General features: G+C 44.3%; 1 protein-coding gene across 1 annotated transcript in view; it reads right to left on the reverse strand.

Annotated features, from left to right (window-relative positions):
• Nucleotides 1–9,586: 9,586 nt before the first annotated feature.
• The window catches only part of EXT1 (exostosin glycosyltransferase 1), a 163,792-nt gene continuing 152,532 nt past the window's right edge, over nucleotides 9,587–20,846 (reverse strand). The window contains exons 7-11 of the mRNA XM_082753389.1: nucleotides 20,547–20,642; nucleotides 17,709–17,798; nucleotides 13,909–14,069; nucleotides 12,778–12,949; nucleotides 9,587–10,346 (exon numbers count right to left, since the gene is read on the reverse strand). Of these exons, the coding sequence (XP_082609515.1) occupies nucleotides 10,161–10,346; nucleotides 12,778–12,949; nucleotides 13,909–14,069; nucleotides 17,709–17,798; nucleotides 20,547–20,642 (705 nt within the window). The 3' untranslated portion in view covers nucleotides 9,587–10,160. The remainder of the gene's footprint in view (nucleotides 10,347–12,777; nucleotides 12,950–13,908; nucleotides 14,070–17,708; nucleotides 17,799–20,546; nucleotides 20,643–20,846) is intronic.

Consider the following 20,846-nt stretch of genomic DNA (forward strand, 5'->3'; position numbering starts at 1 on the left):
GATTTCAAAACATTTTTGTAAGTGGTTGTGACTGTGATGTTGTTATTGCTGTGTGTCACCATTAATCACGATGCTTTTCCAAGCCTTTTCTTCATTTAGAGGTTAAATAGAATAAATGAGTGGAGACTGCAGTGCACCCTGTGTAACAAGATGGGGGGCTGAGGCGGCCACCTCCAGTGCTCCCACCTACTGGTACCAGTTCCTGAGTTCCTCCCATGTGCTGTAACACAGATTCACTCTTAATCCAAGTGCTTCATCTGGAGAGCAGAAAGCACTGGCACGAACCCCTACATCTCACATTCTTCCTTGTAAAATTAGGTTATTTATGAATATTCGCTTGCTGTTCAGGTACAGTGAGGTGCAGAGAGGTTAAATGGCTTGTTACCTCAGAATAAATCACTGGAGGAGTTGGGACAAGAATCTTACCAGCCCTTCCTCTGTCTCATTACACAAAAACTGTCTCCCTTGGCACTTTACTTACCACAGACATTATTCCTCCCAAGGTATCAGACTTGACTTCTGTTCCTAGCATCATAAAAATTACACAGGGAGGCTGAGCCCTCTCCCCACCCAGTTCATCACATCTCACTTGTGGGCCTGTATTGCAAATCACCACAACCCACACAGAAAAGCCACTGCTCCCTCTCAACTGGCTTTGAGGGAAGATCCAGTCCCAAGGTGACCTCAAGCCACGATCACCCCAAGGTACACAGCTAAAGAAGCTCCCTGTGGGACTGTGGTCTGGGACTCAGGGCAGGCACGAGGACAACTGCAGCAATTCTGGATTCACTCCACTGTTGCTGAAAACAGAATTTGGTCCTGCTCTAAGAGAAGGAGTGAAAAATATGTATTGGATTTATTTGCCTTTGGAGTGAACTAGACAGATTTCAATACTTAAGGGGATTGCATTTAAATCATCTGTGGATTTTGAAAACAACATTATTGCTTGGTATCACAAGCAATTCCCAATTTTTAGATCTTCTTGAGCTACACTCAGTTTTACTCTTAATAGCAACAATTCTATTACAGCTGCGAGGGAGATGGAATTGCAATGAACTGGTATACATTTTCCTTAAAAATTATAAAGTGACAAATGTTTTATTTCACCTTCTCTTGAGGTTTTGCTGGGTATTAAAAATAATCTTAATGCAGTCACTGTTTGGCATTAACGTAGTGCTTCAGCTACCTGTTTCACCACAGAATCAGAGAAAGGCTTAGGTTGGAAGAAACCTTAAAGACCACCAAGTTCCAACCCCGTTCTAACAGCCCCACATCCTTCTGGTGCTGGGGGCCCCAGCCCAGGACGCGGGGCTCCAGGTGGGGCCTCACAAGGGCAGAGCAGAGGGGCACAATCCCCCCCCCTCCCGTGCTGCCACCCCTCTGGTGATGCAGCCCAGGACACAGTTGGCCTTCTGGGCTGCAAGCACACACTGCTGGCTCGTGTTGAGCCTTTCGTCCACCAGAACCCCAAGTCCTTCTCCACAGGGCTGCTCTCAGTGAGTTCTTCCAGTCTGTCCTCATGTCTGGGATTGCTCCAACCCAGGTGCATCACCATGCACTTGGACTTGTTGAACCTCATTAGATTCATATGGGCCCACTTATCTAGCTTGTCCAGGTCCCTTTGATGGTATCCCTTCCTTCTGCTGTATTGACTGCACCACTCAGCTTGGTGTTATCTGCAAACTTGCTGAGGGTGCACTCAATCCCACTGTCTGTGTCGTTGATAAAGATATGAATCAGTACTGGTCCCAAGACTGACCCCTGAGGGACACCACTCATCACCAGCCTCCACCTAGACACTAAGCCATCGACCACCACTCTCTGGGTATGGCCTTCAAGCCAATTCCTTATCCACTGAATGGTCCACCCTTCAAATCCATCTCTCTCCCATTTGGAGATCGGGATGTCATGTGGGACCATGTCAAAGGCCTTTCAGAAGTCCAAGTAGATGACATTGGTCAGTTTTCCCTTGTAAAGTGATGCAGTCACTCCATTGCAGAAGGCCACCAGATTAGACAAACGCAATTTGCCCTTGGTGAAGCTATGCTGGCTGTCTCAGATCACCTCATCTTGCATGTGCCTTGACATCACTTCCAGGAGGATCTATTCCGTGACCTTTCCAGGCACAGCTGTTTCAGGAGGATTGTCGGATTTCAGCATCTCACAAGGTGGTGCTCACACTGTAAATGTGGTTTTGCTATCTAGTAGGATCAAGACATCACTGAATAAAAAGTTATTGTAACTTTAAAAGTCTAATTCTGCTCTTTTTCAAGGCCTAAACCATCCATTGTCTTCAACACAAATAAGAGGGATTTATACCAACTCAAGAAAGAGGAAAATCTGTTTCTTTTTGATGTATCAACCCTTCTATGATTTATGCTTGGTTTGTATGCTATGATTTGTATGCTTGGTTTTCAAAGCCCATTTCAGATATTCTTACCTTGCCCATTTTCATGCTTTCTTCCCAGTTCCCTGATGCTCCATCGGTAGTAGCAACAGTGTGGGCATGGTGATCAGGACACTAGTACCTTATCTACTGCACCATGTGGCTTCACAGCAGCTTTAGGCGACGAGATGGTAAAATGGGGCAGATTTTCAGAAAAACCCTAGTACCTACATAGCAGACTAGCAAACTGTGGTAGAACTAAAAACTGAATGTTTGAGTAGCTGACGAGTCTGTTTCAGGCTTGTATCTTCAAAAGAGCAGAGTGGCTGCAGATGACTCTGTTTTTCCAGCTCCAGGTCAAGGTGACAAAAAAGGCCCTATTTTCTTCCTAAAAAAAATAAAAATCAAGATCTTTTCAGTCTTCTACAAGGCTACCAAAAGAGAACCCCACTGGTGATGCCACAGACCTCAGGCTGTTTATTAAGAACCAGAACTGAACGCGGATCTCTTTCAGAAAGGAATAAAATCCCTTGTGTTTGTTTGGCGAACATGAATGTGAGCTGTTTCTAAGTAGAGAGGAAGGGAGAAGTTTGAGGAAGAAAGATTTTACAGGGTCAAAATTCTCTTTTCTGTTGCAACTTCAAAAGAGTGCTGTGGATTTTTTTTTGTTTGTTTGTTTGTTTCAGTCATTACCTCAGCAGCTGTTGTTAACATTGTGTTCTTCAAATACCCTCTTGCGAAATCTCAGGAATGGCTCTATCCTGTGTCTTCTGGAAAGAAAAGTGTCTGTTCCTTAATTCACTTCACCGCCACCAGCAAAACAACAGTTAATTACAGAATGGAAGCGGGGAGGAGCTCGAGCCAACAGAAGAGCCACTGCAGCAGGCAAACACCCATTCATCCTTAATGCGCCATAGAAATGCAGGTAATGTGCAAAATGAGCTACACTACCTGGAGCAGGCAGCTCATAAAATTCATGTACAGCCCTGAATGCGATGCAGAGAAACAAAAGTGTGGAATACAGCTCATCATGCAGCTACTGTAATGTCACCGCCACACTGCTCAAAATCTTGAGCAAAATCTGTTTCTCTCCGATAAGATTGTGGATGCAATTAGCTAATGGCTTTAGAAAGGGAAAGCAGGGACCCGTTCCTTTTCTCTTTCCTAAACATTTAAAAGAGAAAATAAAATAAGATGATCAGTGCCAACTCTCTTATCTGTCTCCATTCAAGTGACAGCACAATGAGTTTCAGCGAGATTTTTCAAAATAGCCCTACAGTCAAAAGTGCGTTTAGAGTTGAATTGATTACGCGCTACATATTTTGGGCCAGATCCTCAGTTTGAGCAAGTAAGCAAAGTCCCAGGGACTTCCCTGGCCTGGCTTTGATTTATTCCAGCTATGTTTTCACTCCCAGGGTGGTAGGTTAGCATGCAAGGCTAACTTTGCATGCACTGCGGGATGCCTCTCACCTAGCCAGTACAATGCAGAGATCTCCAGTGAAGCTCATCCTCTGACAGGCTGCTTTTCTATACATCTCTACAGAGATTAAGCAGGCACAAATTCTCTGAGGGACCATTTCACCTGATTTATTTTGCATTTGATCGCCACTGACTGCATAGGCCGCTAGGGGTGCTCAGCTATAGCAGTGGCTTGATTCAGCTCAGGTTTGCCCTTCTGAAGGGATTATCCCACTTTTTTCCACTTACCTCATTTTGGTTCACATCATGGAGCAGTGCTGGAGCACACGAACTGGATCCTTTTTCAGGTTTCAGGCTACAGCTCTACACCAACTAGCCCATGCTACTTGCTGATGTAGACAACTGCCTCCTGGTAGCTCCTGCAGTTGTAGCTTTCTGTATTTAATCAAATTAATTCCACCCCAAGTTGTTTTGTATAAATAACATGGCCAGAAGCCAAGTGTTGAAGTGCTGAAGGAGTAAGAATGCTGTTCTGGGATTATTTTCAGGGTAACATTTCTTTTTTTTTCTTTTATTTTCTGAAGGGAAGAAGCCCATAGCCAAAATCATCAGTGCCTGTAGGTATGGTCTGTTTTGGAGAAACCTGTCCTGCCTCAGAAAACCAGAAGAATAGACAGGATGTAAGGACCTCTCCATGCTCTGACAGTCTGAACCCCACAAGGGATAAGGCCAGCCCTGGGCATCTCTGATCCAAACAGACTAATCACAAATCCCTCAAATTTCTAGGCCAGTGATGTTATCAGGAACTTTCCCAGCATGGGATTCATCAGAGCAGATGCTGGTACCTGTGCTGCAGGGTCTGCAATGAGTGTGCTTGTACTGTCAGCGCGGAAAAGCCAGTACACATGAGATGCAATTTACTTCCTGTAAAGGTCCATGTCTAAAGCAGGTGAGCAAGATAACCCCCAGAAATATTTTTTTCTGTCCATTGACTACACGAGGAGACAGTGAGGTCCGGCTCAGACAGCCAGGAGTGTTTTGGAGGTATCTAAAGTTAGGTGGGATGAATGTAATCCCCAGTGACTGTGATGAGCTTCTGAAACCCCTTGAACAAGAAATATGTCTCAATAAATTATTACATTCTCAGCCTTCAGGGATCAGCCTTCCACGGCCTCCAGGCTGGTGGAGCATTTTTGCACATAGGAATTTATAGTGACTCCTATTAAAAGTCAATGTTATCTACCAATTACTGTGTCACAACACAGGGATACTGTCCCACCATACGTAAATGACACAGACCAAATTTTGTCTGCCCTCGGGTAAGACAGTAAACACCCGTCAATGTTACTGGACTGTGCATAGATGCTGTACTATTCATGTTATCTGTGTAACAGACTTGTAAGATATACACATAGAGTTTGCTTGGCTCAAGTTGAGGAGAAAGAGCCATTCATTTAATTACCCTGAACTTGAGACACATGGCAATCATGCTCCCAAATTTGCATTTTCAACAACAATCAACAATTGTTATTTTACCTTAAAAATAAAAACACACTGCAGCAGAAATGTACGTCCTTTATTAACAACTTTTCAAAATAAATCTGAAGAAAAAAAGTCTTTGGTGACACTATCTATAAAAACAACCTATTTTAGATGGTAAACCTATGATGTTATACAGGTTAATGAAATAAACCAAATTATATGGCTTTTTAATTTCTCATTCTCTCTTTTTCTCTCACTCACACACTTGCTTTAGGTTTAATTGCACCATGTTTCAATAGTCAAACAAAGAGGGAGAAACACTTTAAAAAAAGATGTGGCAGCACTATGAAAACATTGGTAATGCATTAGAAAATTTTTCTCAAAAATGTACATTTTATACAAAATAAGATTGTATTTGTTTGCTTTTTTTGCTTTACATTTTCCCACCTAAGAATTCCCATTTCATGTTTCCATTCTCATCATCCAAACACTATACATATTGTCTCTCAAAATAAATATACAGGATTATGTACAAGGCCACAGGGCCCACTGGATCATCACTAACCCACTGAGAAAGAGTCACTAAAAAATCATGAAAAGGAGGGAGGGGGCATCCCAAAGCCTCTGATGATTCCCATTGACCCCCCTAATTTAACTCCAACTTTAGAAATGTGTGTGAAGACAGTTAGAATAGTGGTATAAAGGCCAGCTTGACTTGGTTTTAAACAAGGGTGAGATGTACAAAACTTTGGAAGATGCAGTTTTGTTTCCAGCAGACACCAGCTAAGGCCCGCGTGGGGCAGGAGACCACAGGCCCGTCCCTGCCAGGTCCCACTAAAACCCATGAAAAACGACCCTGTCAGGATGACACCCCTAAATTTCTGTATTTCTGAGTCAGCCTGGAAAAAAGACCAAACACCAATCCCCCCTGTGCTGTGAGAGCACGTTTAACTGGGGGAATTAATGAAATTGCTGTCCATCAATACAGGTATTATGACAAACACTGAGTAGCCTTTTATTTGGGATATGTGGGGAGAGAGAGAAAGAGGAAGACACTGTTTCTTACATTGGGAACTTAAAGAATTAACAAATAAAACTAGTCTACTTCACACTGTTTTTTATTGTTTCAGTGTCAAATGATTACTTCCGTTCTTGAAATGACATCTTTTGGTAAATGAGCTATTTTAAAAGGCGCTCACTGGTGAAAGATTAATTCCTTTGTCAAAGTTGCTTCTACAAAAGAAATTGAAATCTGAAGGCGATCAAATCCATGGTGTTTTCAAATGGAAAAGATCAAAGCGCTCGATAGCCATGCATTAGCACACCACTGTGTTCGTTATGAAATTGGAGCATAGCTTAAACATTCACCTTTGGAAAAAGTTACGGTGATAACTTGAGTTTATGACAACATAGAAAGAGGGCAAATAAAATCTTGTACAGGCCCAAGGGACTGCATGGAGAGCCAGGCACTTTCTATCTTGGAAATTTGCCCCTGGTTTTGTGTCTCATTTTTCTCATTGTGAAACCCTCCTCCAGCAATAGATCTCATTCAAATTATGACTGGGGAGGGTTTCTTTCTTTCTTTTTCTTTTTTTCTTTTTTTTCCCCCCGTTAATAAATTCAATTAAAAATTCATAATTTCTCCCAAACTCTAGTCCCTATTTTTACTCTGTTTTAATGGCATGGATCTGTTCACATTCATCCATCCATCTCACCCCTGATTAAATTAAGGTCAGTAACCTTTACAAAAGGCCACATGCATAACACTCAGTCAAGTCATCAGGCATTCAAGTACCTGTAAAGTAAAGGCTAACATAGCCTGCTGTTAATGAAAAATAAAATAAAATAAGAAAAGGAAATTATAATAAAAATTACAAAAGGAGCAACAAGGAGTGAACCTTGTTTCAGCACCATCTGAATTAAGGGGGGGGGAGGGGAAGGACAAAGAACCATTAACTCGCACATAGGATGTGATAAAAGGGTGATTTCACTCACTAAAGGAACAACATGGCTCTATCTGACACAGACACGCACAGGAGACTTGGAAGCACGCCTAGTGTCCGCAGGAGCACCCGCTGATAGCATCCACACCGAGTGTAACACGCCGAGTCTCTACGCTGCATCTGCGTCCAGCTCTTCCCGTGGGGCCCAGGCCATGGATGCAGACCTATGGCCATTCTCCTACCGGCCACGAGACGCATGCTTTCCTAGAGAGATGGTCATGCCCGGGTAACCTACTGCAGAGAGGAATGTGCCTAACTATCCTGATCCCTTCTGGAGCTAACCCTGCCATTGTTTCTTGTTTAATTAGTGATCTGTAAACAGAAAGGACCTCGAACCGCGTTCAGAGCAAGCTTTAGCATGGTCTCTTTCAGCCACCCCAAAAAGCGATGGTAACGGAATGTCAAACGGCCTTTCTCGCTGCACTCCAAAACAGGTTGGCTGCTCCCGTTACTCAAAACCCTACCCATGTGCCCCCAAATGGCACTAACTAAGCAGAATTAGGACTCTTGTTTTTTATAGGATCCCCTCTTTCCCTCTCCCTGCTCGCCCTAGACCAGTAGCTGCAGGCGCTCCTGTGGGCACATCTATGAACCTGCCCCCAGGCCAGGCCATGAGCAAAGCATGACTGCTGCCCACCTCATCCAGAGTCTGACACAAGCTCCAAAAACTGTCTGAGAAGATGTATTCCAGTCCCTGGAAGAGCTGCCTGATTCTCAAGAGGACAAAATGGCACAGGAGCTGCTTTATGGGACTTGGGGAGCTGAAGGAGCAGCTCACCATACAAAGACAGGTAGATATCCTGCTCCCTGTCCCCATCTACCTCCTCTTGCCTCTCTCCACATACTGACTTAACTCTCTAAAATGGCATTAAAAATGGAGCAAATGGTCAGTTTTCTGTGACTTTAGTTAGATGGGCTCACAGGGAGCATCAGAAGGGCACCAGAGTGGCAGAAGGTGTGAAGCGAGACTGCACGGCCAGGGGTGGGGAGCGGGGGAATGTGGCACCTCTTCCTTTCAGCAGCAGTTAGTCACTGGCTGCAGTCTCACACATGTTTTGGCAGATTCCTTTAAAGATTTGGTTCAGATTTAACACAAAATGTCAGGAACCTGATGTTCCTGCCCTAACTCGCTGTGCTCTGTTCAAATACTGCAATACATATGCAAAGCGAATCTCTCTTTGCAAGTCTTTACATGCCAAATTGCATACAAACATTTAGTAATATGTACTTTGCAGTTTTAAAGCAACTTTCAGGCTAGGGATCTTGATCTTTCCATCTCAAGAAAAAATGTTTAGGCTTTATGGCATTCCCTCTAATACCAATAACTATTACTTTTACAAGCAAGGATCTGAGGCATGCCTTGGTTATGGGAGTTGCTTAAAGCTGCGTAGTAAGCCAGTGCTTGAGCCTGCATGAAACGTAATTCTGGTCCATCCTTCCTATTTCTGCAGCTACTCTTCACCCCTGGGACAGCCTGGATGCAAAGGAATGAGGTATAGAAAGGCTTACTGGTCTGTAGTGTGTGAGCATGATGCTACGCCCTCTTGCTGTGACTCCAGAAGAGCTCTTAGGGTGCCTATTGTTACAGGACGCCCCAACGCACCTCATAAAAATGTGAGATTTTGAAATGTTTTTAAAGTGCTTATTGTCTTAGCAAACCATAACAGCACCTTCCTGACCTAGATCACCACTTCCGTTTTCATTCTTCAATTTAAAGAAGCACATAAATAAGCAAAGCAGTACAAAGAAGTAAACAACTGGAATACTTTCACTTAAAAAATACGTCCATCTGAAATGATAAAACCATTTTGGAGCGTGAGCAACGCTGGTATTTTTGGGGCAGGCTCTTGCCCAAGTTACCGTGCCTCAAGCAAGTCTGGGAGAACCCACTGCTGCCAGCACCGATATCTGACAATGCACTTTACTTCAGGTGTCAGAACTCCAGGAGGGAATTTCTCCACTTATTTGCACCAAAAAAATAAAATAAGAAAAGCCCGTGGATCGATTTTGTTTAAAACACTTCATTACAGGCCGAATTCCTGTGTTGCAAGCACTAACATGCTTCCTTTTTTTGCCAACATCCCTCTTGCCCTCAACACAAACCTATTTCTAGAGGCTTGGCTGCTGTGGCCAGGCAGCAGCAGTGGCTCAGGTGGGCTGCATGTGCCCCACACTGGCCATGCCATGGTCACCCACTGGCAGGGCCATGAGGAATGAGGCTCTGCTGCCAGAAGCAGCAAGCGCCGGCAGTCTGCTTCTCAGCAGGGCTGTTCCTCTCCCTGCTCAGAGCAGGTCCGGGTGTGCTCCAACACGGGCCCCCCGCCAGCAGGATCTACGCTCGCACATCGCTCACTGGGGGCTCTCCAGTTTTCGGAAAACGGAGAAACAAAATATTAAAAAGTCAGCAGTAAGAGAAACATAATACTTAATTTCTGTCCTGCTTGTGCTCAGTTTGTTTCTGAAACTGCTGCATTTCCTCCCTGTGAGATTCAAGCATTTAACTTTGCAGGGGAAAATGAATGAAAATTGCAATGACAATCAAACGCATGAAAGAAAGAAATGGCAGCTTTGAAATATTCACAACCAACACAATTTTGATTAAAGAAAGAACTCTGTTTTTAATAGTTTTTTTTTTGATCATTAAAAAAGTTTAAACCTGCATAGCAATCATTTCAAAAATAATTATTTAATGTTCCATAATGAAACTGTACACAACCTAGTCGTGAGCAACAGAAGCCTGCCAGGCGGGTGAAGCAGTCCGGAGCCGCGCGCACCCGGGCGCCGCTCGCCGTTTTTGGGTACGGCCATGCCGTGGCACAGTCTGGCTCCAGGCGGGGCTGGGGCTGGCTCGGCCCCCTCGGCAGCGCTCCTCAGAGTCGTTCAATGTCTCGGTACTTCTTTCTCAGGATGGAGACCTGGTCTTTAAAGAGGACAGGGTCGAGCCTCATCTGAGAGTGGATCAGCGGCATATAGCCAAACCAGCTGGCGAAAGTGTTCATGCAGCTCTGCCGCTGGGCGAAGTGGTCAGGGTCAGCCCAGCGCGAGGCCCGGGACGTCTGTGTGGAGAGCAGAGCAAGAAGTTAGGCGGCGGCTGTGAGGAAGCAAAATGGCGGGCACCACAGCCAGGCTGATGCCATGCTGGGAGGTGTCACCAGGGCTTGATAGCACCCGGCTCGGTGGCAGCCACAGGGGATGAAGTCTGCTCTGTGAGGGGTTTGAAGACAAGGGAAGGACGCCCAATCTGTGGTGGTAGCTGTCGATGGCAGGCTGGACATGCCAGCCTTCAAAATACCACTGAGAGCTGCACAGCATGGCGACCTGAGTCCAACTGTGGTCTGGCCTCACCCAGAGCATGACGCCCCTAGGCAGGCCTCCCAGAGCCTGCCAGCATGCTACCTCACGCCATCTCTCTCTCTCTCTTTATTTTGAAACCCTCAAGCTATTTAGGAGAGAGAACAAGTCATTAAAAACCAACAGGAACGGAAAGATGGCTGCTATTTTCCGCTGGATGTGCACATCCTACAGTCAAGCTGCTGCCCATGGCCTGCAGCCACAGGAGAAAAATACACTGAAATTAGTTTTTTCAGGTCAAAACCACATTTTTTGCAGTCCAGACTTGCGGAAATTTATACAAATTTCAACTGGCTTCTAACTGAGGTTGGTAAAAGTCAACACAAGTTGTATATATACAAAATCCCGTGGACTAATTTTCCAAAGTTGAGGGCAGCTGTAATTCCTAGAAAAGTCCATTGAAAATCAAAATCTCTGAGAAAAGAAGCCCTAAGAGCTTTAAAGCAGTTATTGCTCTCTCTCTGTGCCTGGACTATCTGTATGAACACAACAGAACTATTACTTACGAGAAACTATGAATGCTGTGAAACTGCTAAATTTTGTTTTATGCCATGTCTCATGCATCTCTATGGCACTTATGTTTCCACTTCACTTTAAAAACAAATACAAGCTCATAAGCTCAAAGTGTGCTAATTAAAATGTGAGGAAACTGATAAAATCAAGGAACTGCCAAATGATTGTTGTATAAGATTTGATCTTTATCCAAGGCCTGTCCAGTTTAGTTCAAGTGGTAGCTTATAATGTGCATTGATTACAGACTCTTGACTATACAGAGGCACTAAAGAGCAAGCAAAAGCTTGTTGCTAGAGGATTATAGCAGACATTCTGTCCATTAGCAGTGAATTTCCATATGGCTATTAATCTCTGTCACGACACGGAGGTTATGTTAATTTTTTATTTGTCTTTCAAGGAATTATGAACATAGTCCATTACATTTCCCAAAGCTGCAGGAACAACTTGTCTTTTAGAGAGTTATAGTTCATGGATGACTCGAGCCACCCGCACTAAAAAAAGAAAAATGAATGTTCAGGCTTTGCCAAACAGCCAAAGCACATCCCTGTGGAGAGGTGAAGCTCAAACTGGAAGCAACAGGCACTTTCTGGATGACACCATATTGCTCATGTAAGGTCTCCCAGGTACCCAGATGAGTCTGAACCGCTGAATACTACCTATACATGAGATGAAAATGCAATGGCATACAGATAAGGGAATCTACAAATTGGTATGCCCATTCCCCACTCAAAGATCTAGGTAATGCTAATAGGAGAAAATGTGAGAGGAAAATAGAGGGCTTCTTCTTTCTCCTCTCTCCTCCTTACCCTAGTAATCCTGGTAGTACTGATCACAGACACTGTGGCAGCACAGATAGAAGATTGTTTAGGACTTGAATATCTTATAGGACTTTTTATTACTCTCATCACTTGGTCACACAAGGGAGGAGTAGATGTGCCCCCAAGTTAACACATATCCCTGTTACTAGAAGGTACACCTATTTCTGCCATACTAGAATACTTATCCAGGAGCTGGAAGAGGCCCCAAAGCACACGTTTCATGGCTGCTAGTGAGTGATGGTGTCATCATGGGACAAAATGTTTCTTGTGGGAAAAAAAAAAAAAAAAAAAAAACTTTAAAAATCACGATTTGCCTCTGTTGTGACAGTCCAATGTCAGTGCCTGAATCACAGTATATACTTGACTACACTTACATAGGGATGGCCTGGTACATTATATATTCATTATTAATAATTAAAAACATAAAACCTTTTGAGAATTTAATTCTGCTTCTAGCATTGCATGTAGTCAGGTCTAGAATCTTTAATTAGAAAACTGGAGTTTAACTAAAATTCAGTCACCAGCATCATCAGTTCCGTGACTGTGAGATCACTATGAATAACGTAGTGTGAGAAATTCTGAAGAGAAGTTGTCATCTATAGTAGATGTTTGCCATTTCTCCCTCTGGACTTCCCGTCATTATAATAAGCAAATCTATAGTCTACTTATAGCTCTGCCATGCTAAAAACTGCAAAAAAAAAAAAAAAAAAGACAGAATGCTATGCATTCTGTAAGCCTGATTTGAAATTCAAAATGTTATATTGTCAATACATCTCAACAGCTAAAACATGCTGTGGATACATACCTGTCCCATCATGGTCTCCTTATACTGTTTTTTCTGTGTTACTTTGATTGGAGGCAATTTTGTCACAGCTGACACCAAAAAATTCATTAGAATGTCCTCACAATTGGCCAGTTGGTCCACCATATTCTTTAGGCTGGCAGGCAGGTAATGAGTGTACAGGTAGTGATAATATCTGGAAAGCAACAGCAGGGTTATTAAGACAAGTCATTGGGCTTTCAGGGACTATGAACTCTGTCTCAGCTGAGAGAAATTTTGTCTCAACTCTGGATACACCAGATCCCTTCTTCTTGTCTCATCCTCCAACAAGAAGGGAAAACTAATCAGTATATCATCAAAACAGTAAACAGCACTAATAGCAAAACAATATATATATATATATATTTAAGTGTTAAAAGAAATAATGCAGACCTAAGTGTTAAGATAATGAAAAGTAGTAAAGAGAGCACTCTCCTTGCTCTATTGGGATAGCCAGTACTGATGCATCTATCCTCTATTTCTTTCAAAACTGTTCAGTCAGAAGGAATTCTGTTAAATTAGCCTGCTACTGTCCTCAGTGTTCAAATTATTCTCCTTTGGGCCTGTAACATCCCCTACGGTCTTCTTTGCTGGGATGTGGATTAGGTACTGCAGAATATGATACCCTTCTCCTAAAATCTAGAGAGGCCTTTGGTCTGAGGAAGTTCTAACAACAGGGGTTTTCCCCAATATGCTGATCTGTGATGTGTCCACTGTGCTACATCTTTAGAGTAGCCAGAAAACTTTGCAGACTGCAGCTGTCAGCCAACACATACCCAGAGCTGGTCTGGAAGTAACCTCCTTTCTGCTATGCTACAGGCCATTCAGCCGAGCCGCTTAATGAATTCGGGAACTCTTTGAAGTGTGTAATTCCTGATGTTAAAAAGAGCAGTCCGACTGCCTCAAAATACAAGTGACTTCAAAGAGACCCAACAAGCGCAATAATGATTACCAGATCCCCAGAGCTAAACCAAGAACTTAAATTATTACCCCATAAAAAGTAGACCCATTTATTATCTTTCAATTTTTCCCCTCCCCGGAAGAGTGTTCTTCATCCCCCTCTCCCCCAACTTTGTTTCATGCAGAAGGAGGACAGCAGATGCTTTAGATGCTTACTTGTGGTAAATAGCAGCTCCTGTCAATACCATGGAATAGTCATTAGTCCACTTGGAGGTATAGCCCCACCTCTCCTTAGTGTTGTCCCAGAAGTGACTGCGAGCAGGGTACCCTACGATCCTCTCTGGAAAACTCTGCCAAACTGTAAAGGCAAAATCCACCTGCAGACAGAAGCATAGGCCAAATGAATACCAAAACTGTTTCAACAAATGTCAACAAAACAAAATATTACCTTGCCACTAATTCATAATTCAGCATCTTGGAACTGTTGCAAAACATTAATTCTATGTATTCATCAGTAAATTAAACTGACTGCTTGACATTTTGCCCTATAATTATGCACATTTTAATGGTTCCTGTTAAAGGGAGTCTAGAGCATCACAGCATTACATTAACATTTTCAAGCTTGCCCTTTACATATCAAACCTTTTCAAGTTACAGAAAGAATAGGTGTAGGTGCACCCATTTATACTTAGATGCAATATAGAGTGGTCATAGCCATGTGGGAAACTAAACCTTTTGCACATATTCATGCATTTCACTTCGCTACCATTTCAGTACTGTCAACACAAAGCGTGGAAAATTGGGAGTCAAGCACCTTAAAGTTACAGGGGTAGCTCAGCGAGGTTAAAACAAGCAAGCAGTGTGGATTCCTCTTTTATTTTCCATCTGTTCTGAGCCACTAAGTTACATGCAGGTGATACTTTTAAGACTGTGTGACCAAGAAGGTTAAACGTATAGCTTAATAAGGGGGAAGATAGATTCCATGGAACTAAACAGCTTTAGGAGCTTGCACTTTAAAGAAATGAATGATACTATATGAGTCACAAGATGTTAAATGCTGACAATAGAGTTTCTTACACCTATTTATTTATGTATTATTTTTCTTTTATGATAGGAGTGATATGAGATTGCTGTGCCAGGATCCCACCAAACAAATACTGGTGATACGAGGAAAGGGATGATTGGGGTAGTTTGCAGGAGGCTAATCAGAATTTGGTTTGAAATGAGTTTGGTAAAAATACATATAGAAAGGTTTTTATTACAGTAAAGTTGGTTGGCAGTCCTTGGAGCTTAAGCTAGACTGAAATTTTTAATAGTTAAAGGCAATCCTAACTGTCCCAGTCAAAACCAAGAAAAAGAGACATTTGTTTCTGCATTGCATACAAAGTTCTCTCTCGATACCAGAGGGACCTAAAACCTTGCTCAAAAATGCTTGGAAAACCTTCCAAGAACAGAGCCAAAGTCAAGGGTGTAGGGGTTAGATAAAGAAGAGTTGCTATGAGAAGAGTCACATTTTGTGTGATTACTGTCAGACTTCTCTCATTTACAAGCATTTTTATGAAACAGAAGAGTCACACATGTACTGGAACACAAAGTTAGGAACTAGCTATTTTCTTTCAAGTTGTTTCAAGGAATCTGAGGCCAACGAGAAAGACAATGCGCACAAACCAGTTACCGTTGTGATAGTTCTGATCTCATCCAAATCAATACCACATGAAAAAGCTAAAAGTTTTTTTTTTTCCTGTGAAGGCCTTTCCCATAAAGCCTGCCACCTGTTTTCTTTCGAGATGTTTGAGAACCTCAAACTTAAATAAATAATAAAGCGGCAACACCCAGTGTCCTCGCTTGTGCATTCAAGTATCTGTCCTTGTACCGGCGAAACACAATAAAGCAATCACCCTAACAGAGAAAAAAAAATCACTATTCTTTATCCTGTGTAATTTTTAGTAGCATTACCACACAGCTGATCAGCAGGAAAAGCCAGCCTGGCTGCCACTCTCTTAAATCCCCGTATCGTTTCTAACTCATGCTGATTTCTAATTACTTCCCACACAAACATCCCTCTGTGCACATGACACAGGTCCTCTCACAGGAGCGGCTGCCTGCCATGCTGCTGTGAATAGGAAATCCTTACTGCACAAGAAGTGGACAGAGCAGAAGATGTGTCTGGTGCCTGCTCCTCCCAACAGGAACATGCCCGTGTTTGACCACGTTGCTAAATTGCCTCTTCTGGTCCCTGAAGCTTTGCCACGACAACCACCCATGAGCAGCCGGTTTCAGGGGAAGTTTCATACCAGTTTCATGTTTGTGTTTGAAACAGGCTGTTTCTTTGTGTAAGCTGCATGGTGAAGGAAATGAAGAAGTAGAAAGGCCCCAGTTCTTCACGGAGAGCCACCAAAGAGAGCTGCTGACCCCAGCATCCTGGCTGAGGCATGGCAAAGTGGCAGGAGAGAGGTGGCCAGCTGAATCTCTCTGCAGCATGGGGGTGTGAGGCTCACAGAGCCAAAACCACCACGCACACATGCAGTATGGGCAGCAAGCTGCTCACACAAGGGAAGAATTCCCAAAGAAATGCATACGTTGTTTGATACGAGAACAAATGTTTGCATTTCAGGATGTTGAGTGTAAAACAAGGCCAAGTCGAACCCAAACACTATTTATTTCACATACATTCCAAAAGCCTGAGTGACTACAAAGCTTGGATGATGACAAATACCAGGCAAAACAAAACACAGCCCCAAATCCTCACGGAATCCGCAGGTTGGATTGCTGTCACTTCCACCTCAGTGCAGACTGACAGGTCTTACCACAGCCCTCAGGGCAGCCGAGACAGGACCCTTCATCCTGGGCAACAACCTATTAGGAACTCCAGCCCTAGGACAAATGCCTTTTTTTTTTTTGGTTTGGGGTTTTTTGGCTGTGCAGGGCTTTGCACATGATTTGCCAGCAGCTGTATTCTTCCTCATCTAGCAGGAACTATCAAGATGTAACCTTGGTATCACACAGGTTCAATGCCATTTCTAAAGCAGGAGAGGGCTGCCAAGGCTCCTTCTGGAGCAGTTTAACCACAGCCCAACAAAACCATAATTGGGAGAACAGCAGCTGCAATCTGATCCATTTAGAACAATTTCAGTGACATCTTAGGGTACATAGAGCAGTTACTGGTGGCTGGTGTTAGGCATTTCCTCACTAACACACAAGCAGTAACTGCATCAGTGAAAAGTCCACACCACCAACAAAGAATGCAGTTTCATAAAGGTGAAGTGGGGAGAAAGGAATGGCCGCGGCCATGGAGGAAAAAACGGGGAAAACAAAAGAAAATCGAACTTTTCAGGCTATTCCCTGGCCATCATTAATAATGCATTTCCCAAATATTGCACTCTATATAAACTGTCATCGGTTGCTCCCGTGGTTCTCAGGAAGAGGCTCCAGAAATCAATACTCATCCCAGTTGTAAAAATTGGTTTTCTACAGTATTTTTCTTTCTTAGTGCTATCTTGCTCTTGGCACAAACACTCCAACAACTGAACTAGCAAAGATCTCCCAACTTTCTGGGGTGACAGAACAGTCAGTGAGAGAGCACTCCTCAGTGAAATCCTGCATTAGGGTGGTGACACTGTTTTGGAGCAACAGCAGTTCCCTGCTGCTGACACCCCTACTTTCCCCACCTACACCCTACTGGTAATACAGGGGGAAGGAACGCTACCCTCATCAGGAAAGTGAGAACAGAGCACTGAAGCTGACTGCTCTTGGCTGCCTACACCCGCCTGCAGCTATGTTACTAAAATAATAAAGAACGGAAGAACCATATGCTAATGATGAGCCAATTAACCAGGGTGAAAAGCTCTTCTGATGGTAGGCAGTGGCAGGGTTTCTGAAACAAGCATGACACATAAAATCCGAAGAGTATTGAGGGAAACCTTACAGCACTTGGTCACTGGCAAGGCCAAGGGAAGAGCCTGTCCGCTGTGCTCAAGATGAGCCCGGGAGCTGCTCGGGATGACAGAGCCCCTTACCTCAGTGGTTGAAAGCACGGTGTCCTCATCCAGGCTTAGCACTGCATCTGTCCCTATGTTGTCGTAGGGTAGGAAGCGACTGCTCATAACCTGTGGGCATCCAAGGGAGGAAAAAAAAATCATTTAAAGGAGTCATTTCCATGGAAATACTCTATCTCATTCCTCACTCTGATTTCCTTTTGTCTTGGGTACATCGCATGTCTGTCTGATAGAAAGGACTACTTAGTTCAGGAGGGAAAGACTGTCACTTCCATCACTCCAGCAGTCAGCTTACACCTTCTGCTTGAGGAGTAATTTCTGAACAGATCTCTCCCTTTGGGGCAGGCTGCCTTCCTTATGTGACAAACTGTAATGGTCCACGCTGAGAATTAGATGGACCTACAGCTTCCTGAGGCAGGACGTGCTCCCTCTGCCCTCCCGTGGGTGTGAGGATCACAGACAACGAAGCCCTGACAGGGACTTTGCAGCACTCCTAAAGCGACACAGCTGGGAACTGAGGAGCCCAGGCTGAGTGTGAAGGATGTTACACTGCCAGGACTGTACCCCTGTCAAGTGGTACAGCTCCATCTCTGTGCGCTGCTGCTGCTTCAGCAGGGAGCTGCTGCCAAATGGTGCAATGTTTCCATCAGAAAAGGAGAACACGCTAAGGAACACGAGTACCAGTGGAGCTTCCTCTGCATCAAGAATTACATTGATACTGTGGCATTTTTAAAAATCGCATTCTTCAGTGCCACAATATATACATATAAAATCTAAATGCAGAATAGGCTTTTAAAAACTACGGCAGGACAGCTCTCGAGGCAATAAGAAATAGAAAAGTGGGATCAAAAAGGTAACAGCGAGAGATGTTGCCGAGATGAGATGAGAATCCATATGGTTTCTTTACCAGACTAATTAGCACCTTTGGAGAACTGATGAGTGGTAATAAGGACATGACACTATTTGCTTCCCTCAATTGCTAGGAAAAATAGCCTGTCTAGTTAATAGACTTCTTTTCAAACTCATTACCTGAAGAAATCACTACAAAAATCGGGCCTGGCTAGGGGAGATCACTGTCTGGAAACAAGGACATGGAGAAGTTTTTCATGTAGCTCGTAATGGACATGATCATTTCTGCACCCCTTGCAACCTGTTCGGAGGCAAGTCCCTAAACCTATGCCATGACTGAGAGAAAGCTCTGTCCCCATACTCAGGAGGTTCACAGCGTCTGTCTGGAGAGCATCCCTTCATCGCTGCGACGGGCCTCTGCCCAGGAACGCCGTGGCTGTGAGGGAGAGACGATCTGGCAGGTGTTGACAGCTTTGATTTGCTTATGCAGAGGCAAAGCCAAGCAAGCAGCAGTCAGGAGACCAAGCTCCTCACCCTAGCTCTATTACAGACGGTGGAAGACACAGTGAAACAGTCAGGATTACCCATGGATTTTCCTTTCACAGCTAAAGCTCCCTGTTGCAGAATGCCTGCGATAACATACCATGATTTCAAGGGTAGGAGCGGGAGGTTTGATTAAGGCAGGCCTTTGAGAGCCCCTGGCCAGAGCGACTGCGCCTGCCAGGATGCTTCAGTTAGGTCTGGAGCTGAAAAGCAGACCCTCTGCACAGCCTTTGAGTTGGACTGCTCTGGCTCTGCTAGCTTTGTCCAAACAAGCAGCTTTTCTGCGCAAGAAGCCATTTGGCATATATTGGGATATTAGAGAGATGAGACTGTCCACTACAAACACACCTTTGTGTACTCAGGAGACTCATTTGTAATCTAAACAGTGCCTGGGCCAATTTCTACAAATCCTGTAGAACTGGTCAGAGGTTTTCTCCTCTATCTCACCTCTGCAAGCTCTCCAAAAAGAAAAAAAACAGCTCTGCAATGTTCAAAAGACTCAGAAATCACTACAGACAGCCTTTCTTGGCCCTGCAGCGACTCTCCTGATACTGTTTACATGGCTAGCTAAGGCATAAGCCTTCAGCTGCCAACTTTGCAGGGCCCTCGCTTTCCCTTTGTTCAGGTGACTGGGGTACAAGACCAAGGACAGGACCATAAATTCAAAACAGGACCGCGCAGCCCAAGCAGTTAAAAGTTCTCTTTGCAAAGGCAGAGCTCAAGAGCCAAACGATACAGATCGCCGAGGGGCCAGCCCAGATGTGTCTCAGTCACAGCCGTGGAACAAGAAGCCCCGCTTCTCTCAGGCCTGACTTTGGAAAGGAATCGTTTGCTTCTGCACGGATTTAACAGAAGCCTCTCCTCTCATCTGGGTGCTGCCTGTTTCAGCTTTGGGGAAGCACGAACAAACAAGTGTGCTGCACAGCAGGAGACGATGCAGTGGTTTTGTTCCCACGCAAGCGCCCCTCGTCCCTTCCTTTGTTTTATGGTGGGGTCCCATCGCTGGCAGCAGTCTGCTACAAGGCCATGGAGAAGGCACTTTCTGAACAGTGGCTTGGCACTACCCACTCTCATCTCTTCCTCTGCGTTTGGGTGTGCAGCTGATCCCCAAGCCTTGCCTCTGACTGCTCAGACTCAGTAATCAGCTGCATCGCTGCTTTCATGTCCCCGCAGAGACAGAGATCTCCAAAGAAGGGGGCAGCGCTGCCTACTCTTGGGAGCACATTTCAAAGCAGGGCCCCACCTGTGAATCTCACGGCATTAATTGCCATGCTGATGGCTTCTGGGAGCACGGGCCTCGTGCACGAAATGCGAATCGGTGACCGAGCTGGTGCAGAGGAACGAGGAACAGAGAGGAGCTGTCACACAGCTGCGAACTACAAAGCTTTCACCGAAGCAGCTCGAAAAACAAATTCTGGTCCCACCGGAGAATACATGCAATCTTTTATGGTGCTCCTCTCCACTTACCTTGCTCTCTCCTTCAATGACTATGACAGGCACAGAAGTGGCAGGCCAGCGGTGTTTGGCTGGGAGGGGTTTATCACAATTCCATAAGACAATGATCTGGAAGAGAACGTTGGACCACGGTCAGACTCCTTTGTGGCAATGCAGTCCAAGCCCTACAGACTCAGATCTCCAGACAGCAATGCTGAATTCATATCTGGGCTTTCCAAATCAAGAAGAATGATATAAATCTGCATAAAAATAACACTTCCTACAGTAATTTCACCCATCCTGACTGTACACATCCTCCTAAACAAATGTAGG

Source organism: Aythya marila, assembly GCF_965140915.1.
Source record: "Aythya marila genome assembly, chromosome: 2".
NCBI classification, from domain to species: Eukaryota; Metazoa; Chordata; class Aves; order Anseriformes; family Anatidae; genus Aythya; species Aythya marila.